Here is a 9146-nt window from a genome sequence, read left to right as displayed (position 1 = left end):
GTGAAATAAGATACATGCAGTTCATTTTCCTGTTAAACATACACCAACTGCAGACAATTGGACAAGAGTGGGCAGTTTGCTTCTTTACCTTCTAGTGGTTCTGGCATAATTTGGGTCCATTTGTTTATCTGCAGCAAAGGGGGATTGTAAATCAGCAAAATTAATTGTTGTTACAGTTCTCACAAGACTGAGGGAAAATCTTTTCTATATGTTCATGTTGCCTAATCAGTATCTAACAGACTTCTGGATACTGGATACTTTTTTCACTGTCATATATTTCCATATAATGCTTTTCTGTTCAGTGCTACAGAGGGTGTAAATTATTCCTATATTCACTGTGCAAGTACCAGGGGACAACACAAAAGGTGCCATCATATATGCAATTATGTAAACAATTCAGTCAATAGACTGCAAGTGCTTGCCATCTTTTTTATTGAGTATGAATGTCCTTTGTATGCGTTCAAAGAAGCTCTATAATTCCTTCAAACAACTGCAACAGAAAAGCCATAAAAAAGAGAAAGGGCTGATTTACCTAGCAGTTAAGGCTGTGGCTCCACTGTGCTTGCTCCTGTTACTTAGGCCATGCCCTTTGTCTGGGGCCAGGGCTTGGTCCAGATCCAAAAATTTGCATGCCAAGGGCCACTTGAATGTGAAGCTCCCCGGATTCTCACTACCTGACATGCAAAACTGGTGGAGGACCAGTTAAAATGGCACACACGCACAATCAGCACAGGTGTACTCCTGCTAAGAGTGACGCTCCAACCGCCCATCCTTTACCAGAGCTAAAACATTCACCATCCTTTCCAGAGAGTGTTATGAAAATGAGTGCTGTGATTTTACTAGGACACTCTACTTGCTGACTGTCAAAGGAGATGGTTGCACTTGTAAGAGCAGAACACTGGACATTAGCAAATTAAATCTCTTAGCACTGTGACAGGATCAGGGGGCAACGTTTAAATAAGAGAGAGGTCAGGAAATAGAAGAAAACCAAGAAGTGACAGATTTAAAGGATGCCAAGGTCTTTCCTTGTGAAAAAGAAACGTGGGCCATGTGGAGCATGGCAGTGGAAAGAATCAGAACAACATGAGTGGAAAGAAGAAAATCCACAAGGTATGAATTTCAAGTGGCTTCAAGTTTAATTTCTGCTGTCAAAATGTTAAAGCCGTAACAATTAGTCTGTATCACAGTAATTTACTTCAATGTCGTAATTTAGTCATGTAATCTACCTATCTGTCTATCTATCTAACTACATAGTGAGTGAAAATATTGAAAAACAGATATCCTGCAGTCCTGGCACCCAAGAGCCTGCCGCCATGCCTCAGCCAGTAATCCCCTCAGGACGTGATGCAACAAGAGGAATTATAGTGCCAGTACCTTTAGCAGGACTGGGAGGACCAAGAGCTGATACCAGGCCGGACTGGTCTACTGTGATGCTCCGGGGCTCCTACCATCCCAGTACAATGGCACTGGTCAGCAGAGCAAAGGTGAGAAAGGTTTTCTTTGCCAAAATACAATATCACTCCTTTAATGTGAACAACTAACCCAGTGTTTAGTGCATAGTTATTAGCATCATGTGACTGTTGGACTAGTGGTGGACTAGTAGGAGGTTAGAAATTTGGGCAAGGATTCTTAGGACATGACCTTAGGCAGGACCACAGACGACTGCCTTTGGAATATATGCATCATCAGACTCACATTTTTTGTGATGTAAGACACAGAGTTAACAGAGGTGTTTGTTGGAGCTTACAGTTCAAAAGCATGAGATGGTAGTGAATTCAATCAGTAATCAGTGAAAGGGTAATATCCTATATTACATTCTCTGGGTAATTTTTTTCTCTTCCACTTGATATATATATGTGGCTTTCATCACAACTTTGTATGTTGGGGGGGGGGGGGGGGGGGGGGGGGGTAGATGCACTGTGCTTGGGAAATCAGTTCAGTTCAATACAACCATAACTACATTTTTTTTTTTGATTGATTGAGTTCATAATATACACACACAAACGCAAAGCAGGATATGAAGCATCGCCAAATGTTGTAAAGGCTCACCTTTTAGCACATTCACTTCACCAGATGCACCTTGTTTCTTTTCCTCACCTTTGATTGGGTGTGGTGCTTGGCCTTAATTGCGCTCACCTGTCACTCGTTATATAAGGACTGCACTCACCTACCCCTCACTCTTTCTTCACTCCCACATGGGGCGGCAGCTGAGAGATAGCCGTCCATGTGTGTCTTTCCTTCCTTTAACCTTGGTAAAACCTCAAAATCCCATCCTTTCGTGAACCTCGGGACCAAAAATGGTCCCGCCCCAAAAGTGCTCTAAAAATGTTATATATCAATATTTTTTTCTACTTTAAATTAGTCAATCTTTTAAAACTACTTCTGCTTAAAATATCCATGTCAAGTTTTAATTATATTTTCATTGTTTTAACCCTTTAAATCCCAGTTTTATTACATGAGCGCCCTGTTTTTTTAGCCCCAAAAAACAAAAAAACTAAATATTTTCCAAAAAAAACATTTGAAGTAATATTTGTTTGTTATTATAATTAGGCCTTTAGATGGACTAAAGATTGGCACCAACAGTCATTTCGATCGCCTTTTATTTTTTTTTCCAGGAGCGCATTTCATAAAATGCACACTATCGACCACGCCCAAAAAGTGCTATAAAAAATTTATATATTAATATTTTATTCCACTTTAAATTAGCCAATCTTTTAGACCTACTTCTCCTTGAAATATTCATGTCAAGTTTTAATTACATTTCGCGGATTTTAACCCTTTATATCCCGGTTTCGTCACATGAGCGCACTGCTTTTTTTGCCCCAAAAACATAAAACATAAAACATAAAATATTTTCCAAAAAAAACATTTGAAGTAATATTTTATTGTTATTATAATTAGGCCTTTAGATGGACAAAAGATTGGCACGAACATTAATTTCGATCCGGTTTTAATTTTTTTTCCAGAAGCCAAAAATGTCCCCAGGCGGCGCTGCTGCTCCTGCTCCCCCGGGGAGGAGTGCCTCTGCCGCGGGTGTGTTTCGCGCAGCGCCGGAGCATATGGTTCGGTTCCCGTGTCTGCAGCACACACTTCCGCTACCACGTGAAAACAAATACGTCATTTCCTGTTGATTAAAAAAAAAAAAAAAAAATCAAACGAACCTAAGGGTAGAAAATGGTCCGGAACGAGCAGCGGGCCAAGCTGCTGCTGTACGCGGGAAATTAGTCTGCCTTTTCCGGGTATCTGTCTCGAGCAGGCCGCTGGAGAACATGTGTATGTTCCAGCAGGCGTCACATGTGGAGCAAGGGCTCCACCCGGTGGACAAATAAAAAAATTACAACTCTAAGGCCTGTAGTCCAAAACAAAACCTAAGCCGGAAACCTGACGATCGATTTGACCGTAATTTTTCTGGCGTGAAAAATAGCGTTTATAATGGGTTTCAATGGGGCACAAATCGGCCACGAGGTTCGATAGTGGATGTATGCCTTTTATTCAGCCATTTAAGCTCATTTAAAAAACTCAGACTGAAATTTTAAAATAAAATGGGAAAAAAATACATGTTTGAAAATTTGGCTATACTCCATTAAACACAGTGGAAATGGCGTGGAATTAAAAAACGGAAAGGCCACGAAATGGTCCCAGGTTCTACAGAGGGTTAACCATAATTCAATAAAATGACAAAACCTGTAAATGATTGACTGCTTATTCTCATTCTAATCGGATGAGCCCATGATGATGACTACTTAAACTCTGAACCTTCCTTCCTCCAAAACACCAAATATGTTTCCAAACCAATATCCTTCCAAGTCAAAGACTAGAAAATATGGTGAAGCATATCTTCCTTTTGGTTTCACCTACACAAGTGCCAAGGTAGGTCTACCCTGCCTTGGTTTTCCCTGCGTTGAGAGCACGCGCTGGGCTCTCCAAATCACGGACAAACAGAATCCCACATTCTTGATTTTTAGTTCACAAACACTTCTTGTAATGACTAACTATTCCTGACATTTTGGAGATGTTAGTTCTTTATACATTAAAGTTACAGTGAGATACAAATAACATCAGGCTGATCCTGCCACAATTTGTTCCCCTTGTCCAAACCACAGACAAACAGGATCCCACAGTTGTTTATGTTTTTGAACCCATTTTGCACAGAGAGGCATTTTTTGAAAAATGTATTAATAGCAATGTTGAATATTACACAGGAAAAAAACAACTACACGTAAAATAATTACACTGTGACGCCTCTGCCTTTCTAAATGGAGGGACAGTAACTACGTGTGTATATGCAAGCGTGTAAAACCTGAAGATGGTAAGATTAACAGTATTTTGTCTCTATCCGCCATTCTGCAATTCATCTCATGTAAACAATAATGTGTCACACAGCGTGACGTGAAAAAAGGCACATGGTGGGGGGCGCGAACATTTTTCTTGTAAAACAAAGGGGGCCTAGCAAAAAAAGTTTGGAAACCACTGTATTAGAGGGTTTTTGAGCATGAACCACCTTATTAAGGTCATGCCACAGAATCTCAGGTCAGGAACCTAAGGGGGCTTCAGCTTGAGGTCATGAACAGATGACCAGACATTCTCCGTCAGGATGTTTTGGTAGACAGCAGAATTCATTTTTCCATATATATAGGCAACAGTGGTAATCGGAGTGGTGACCCTCAAACTGGGCAAGTGGCTCCAGCAGATTCAAGGAATGACATTTGAGTTCCCTGTCCAATCATGCAAATAGATAAGATACTGTGCAGTATCCTGAAGCTCTCAGGCCTCTGGTAGAGGACTTTCAGGTCATTTTAGATGTGCTCATTATTTGACCTATAATGTGGAATGCTCCAAGTTTATGTAACACGTCTGATACATTTTCCATTTAACTAAAAAACAACCATTTATTTCAAGTTCTTTAAATTAGTTATTAAGATTAAAAATCATATTTTTCATACAACTCTAAGGCAGTAGGTAAGTCCAGAAATATACACATAGCCAGATATGTTGGAGAGGGACAGAACTACTTTACATGTGAGAAAAATACTGCCCTATGAGGTCATAACCACTAAAAAAAGGGGAAAAGAAACTCAAACACAGGACCCTTTTGAACTTCCCATTTATTTTGTTAACAGAAAATCTGTTAAGCATTTGTGACAATTAATAGAACAGCTGACTTTGTGATTTTTACTAGAGCTATTCTCAGTACACCCTAACTACTGAACACGGACACATGGCTGGCAATTTCATCTGCTTTCATAGATGCTCATACTGTGAACATAATCTATCAAGAAAAAGGTGCCATATTATGCAAATCAAATTGTAAAACTATCCATTTCTTATTCACTGGTCTTCTGTGCAATCAAGTTTGAGTTCAGTAGACCGACATTTGTACTCCCTTTAGTGGCCAAGAAATTCATTATTCATATAGGTCTGTTGATTGCATTGTACATATCTGCTTTTGAACTGCTGTGGAAAGGATAAAAATAAAATTCTTGATGCATTCTTGATAATATTATTAAACTTTTAAGGCTAATATTATACAGTGAGATTAATTTAGCTCTATTTAAGAAAATATATCTATTTTTAAAAAAACTGCTTTTTTATGCCATGCTTGCTGAAAGATGGAAAAAGCTAGGGGTGATGCACTAGACTAATTATTGGGGCTGCAATATTTTATCTGCACAGATAAAATGTGTATATATAGGATCAATTCAAGAACTCCGTACCCACTCGTTATGATTTAATGGCTTATAAAGGAACTATTTGCATGGAAGGTGTACTGGTGTCTTGGTACACTGTACCATGTATTAGCAATTTGTAATCCTGTTTGTTACTTGTAAGCTAAACAGAGCAGAGAAAAGATGATTGTTACAGTGAAGTTTTGTCATATTTATTCAGTAGTTCTCTTCCCATCAGCCACGTCCCCGTACTTCCCCTGTCTCAGGTGACTTTGTTTGCTCAGTGTGCCACAAGATCTTCCCTCTACAACGCATGTTAACCCGCCACTTGAAGTGCCACAGCTTGGTGAAGAGGCATCCTTGTCGGTTCTGTGGCAAAGGATTCAATGATACCTTCGACCTAAAGAGACATATGCGAACACACACAGGTTAGGAATGTTCTAAATGTATTTTGTTGAATCCACTAATCTTTATCAAATTAAAACCCTTCGCTGACCCTTAAAAATGCATCCCTTTAGAGCCCTGGGGACCAAAAATGGTCCCGCCCCAAAAGTGCAATAAAAAGATTATATATTCATATTTTTTTCCACTTTAAATTGGTCAGTCTTTTAAAACTACTTCTCCCTGAAATATTCATATAAAGTTTTAATTATATTTTCATTGTTTTAACCCTTTAAATCCCAGTTTTATTACATGAGCGCCCTGTTTTTTTAGCCCCAAAAAACAAAAAACTAAATATTTTCCAAAAAAAACATTTGAAGTAATATTTGTTTGTTATTATAATTAGGCCTTTAGATGGACCAAAGATTGGCACCAACAGTCATTTCGATCGCCTTTTATTTTTTTTGCAGGAGCGCATTTCATAAAATGCACACACTATCGGTCCTAATCGACCACGCCCAAAAAAGTGCTATAAAAAATTTATATATTAATATTTTATTCCACTTTAAATTAGCCAATCTTTTAGACCTACTTCTCCTTGAAATATTCATGTCAAGTTTTAATTACATTTCGCGGATTTTAACCCTTTATATCCCGGTTTCGTCACATGAGCGCACTGCTTTTTTGCCCCAAAAAACATAAAACTTGAATATTTTCCAAAAAAAACATTTGAGGTAATATTCAATTGTTATTATAATTAGGCCTTTAGATGGACTAAAGATTGGCACCAACAGTCATTTCGATCGCCTTTTATTTATTTTTTTCAGGACCAGAAAATGGTCTCCAGGCGGCAAATGCTCCTCCTCTAGGCCGAAATAAGTGCATGTTGCCGGGGTAAGTCGCGACGATCACCGGGGCACGATCACCGGGGACTGCTTTTTCCAGCCCACACGTCCAATACCACGTGACAACAAATACGTCATTTCCTGTTGACTAAAAAAAAAAAAGCACCCTCTAACGGTCCTAGGGACCGAAAAATGGTCCCGCCCGATCAGCGGGCGAAGCCACTGCTGCACGCCGGAAATGAGGCTTCGTTTCCCGCAGGTCTGTCCAAGCAGCCCGCTGTTTTCCAGCAGGGATCAAATGTGGAGCAAGGGCGCCACCCGGTGGACAAATAAAAAAATTACAACTCTAAGGCTCATAGACCAAAACGAGACGGAGACATAAGTAATCACCAAGACATTAACGGTAATAATTCTGCAGTGAAAAATAGCGTTTATAATGGAAGTCAATGGGCCAAAAATGGTCCCTAGGGCTCTAAGAGGATGTGTATTGTTAGCTTAGCCACTGAAGCTAATTTAAGGAAGTCAGACTTGAATTTTGAAATGAAATTATGCCAAACTTTTTTTTAGAGAATTTGGCTATATTCCATTCAACACAGTGCAAATGGCTTGTAACTGAAAAACTAAAGGGACCAAAAATGGTCCCAGGGCCAAAGAAGGGTTAAAAGAATCACAATCAATTTTATTACAAGGGAGTACATTTTATTATATATGTTACTGATAATATAATTAAGGGATTAATGGGTTTGCTGTGTATCATTAGTTGCACTTGATTGAAATGTAGGTTCTTAGTCATCCAGTTCATGGTAATCTAAGAAGCTTGGAAAGAAAAGTGACTGGACATCTTCAAGATTTTTAAAGACCGTTCACCTCTCATCCATTTAAATTAGCTGTGTTGGTTCAAGGACACATCTAAAACCTGCAGGACACCGGCCCTTGAGGCCTGGAGTTCCCCACCCCTGCGCTAGGGTTTAAATACCTGGGAGTCTCCATCATTTGGTTTTAAACCTAAAGAAGCTTTGTGGATGACAGATGAAACGTCTTAAAAAAAACTTTAAGAAGTCCAGTCACTTTCTTTCCAAGCTTTTTACAATTGGTTGAAATCTCCAAGAATTCCTTTGTGGGATTTACAGTAACTTTAAAGTGACTGGCATTAACGGAAATCAACAACAAAAAATTTAAATAAATGGAAAATCTGCGTTCAGTCATTACATGAGCTCTCTGACAATGTCAGCCTTGGTGGAAAGCTTAAAGGAGAAACTGTCTTTTGTCTCTCACTGCTACAGGTATCCGTCCCTACAAGTGTGAGCTGTGTGAGAAAGCTTTCACACAGCGTTGCTCTCTGGAGTCGCATATGAGAAAGATTCATGGCGTACATCAGCAGTATGCTTACCGCCAGAGACGCTCCAAGATCTTTGTATGTGAGGATTGTGGTTATACATCAAGCCGGCCTGATGAGTACTTCCTCCATGTGAGACAATGCCACCCTGGCAGCCCTGCTCTCCGCAGGTACTACCGTCGTCAGGCTCATGAGAACAGCACCTTTCCATCAGAAGATCGTAAACTCAGTCCCTATTTGCTCTACCCAGCCTCTGCATACTACATGTAGGTTTTATTCTAATGCTACATTATTTCATAGATCTTACAAAACTATTCAGAAGTAAGTAGGCCATGTGTGTCAGTATACTTGCGCTAATACCCTTTTGTGCTTATTTACTGTTTTGCTTTTAGCAAATGCTTTTAATCAAAACCTTAAAATAAAAATGAAGGTTTGTACATTATTCTTAATGTTTTTAATCTATCTGTAATCTACTAAGCCTGACCTGTTAAGTTAGCAGTACTAATAAAGAAATTCCAAATGTTTGCTCGGAAAAAATAAATACTTTTCATTAACAGTTAGGTAGGTATAGGTACGTTATGTTGTGTTTTCTTTCAGTTATTAGAAAAGCAGCCTTGCAAAACTGATTTTATTGTCATTTATATTTTTGTAATAGGAAGAACCACTGAACTTATATATATTTTGGAAATAAAACTAAATTTACCCTTACCTTAAGGTGGTGCGAAGTTCTTTTTACTACTACTACTTTGATAAATCTAATATGCACCTGTGCTTGTGGGTTGTTTTCTGCTGTCCCTTATCATGCACTTCTCTATAGTTGATGCTACCAACAGTGAGGACTTTGCTGTATCTATTTTTACTTTATTTTTTTCTCTCTGAAAAGAACGATAGGGATGGGGCTGGTTGCTTTAAGTGATT

General features: G+C 39.0%; 1 protein-coding gene across 1 annotated transcript; it reads left to right on the top strand.

Annotated features, from left to right (window-relative positions):
* The first annotated feature begins 938 nt into the window (after window positions 1-938).
* Window positions 939-8686, top strand: LOC146660241 (putative transcription factor ovo-like protein 3). The gene is made up of 4 exons (XM_085419538.1): window positions 939-1110; window positions 1255-1484; window positions 5905-6094; window positions 8176-8686. Exons 1-4 carry the CDS (start codon window positions 1011-1013, stop codon window positions 8496-8498), a joined length of 843 nt encoding a protein of 280 aa, XP_085275664.1. The 5' UTR covers window positions 939-1010; the 3' UTR covers window positions 8499-8686.
* The last annotated feature ends 460 nt before the right edge of the window (window positions 8687-9146 follow it).

This window comes from Rhamphochromis longiceps, linkage group LG10, assembly GCF_057381845.1.
Source record: "Rhamphochromis longiceps isolate RC_006_pf linkage group LG10, R_longiceps_female_GT1.1, whole genome shotgun sequence".
NCBI lineage: Eukaryota > Metazoa > Chordata > Actinopteri > Cichliformes > Cichlidae > Rhamphochromis > Rhamphochromis longiceps.
The sequence above is the reverse complement of the archived record's forward strand: the minus strand, read 5'-3'. Positions and strand labels throughout refer to the sequence as shown.

Coding starts and splice junctions, on each gene's coding strand:
- LOC146660241 (XM_085419538.1), top strand. CDS start 1,011: ATGCCAAGGTCTTTCCTTGTGAAAAAGAAACGTGGGCCATGTGGAGCA. Junction 1,111..1,254: donor GAAAGAAGAAAATCCACAAG/GTATGAATTTCA, acceptor CTAACTACATAG/TGAGTGAAAATATTGAAAAA. Junction 6,095..8,175: donor ACATATGCGAACACACACAG/GTTAGGAATGTT, acceptor TCACTGCTACAG/GTATCCGTCCCTACAAGTGT.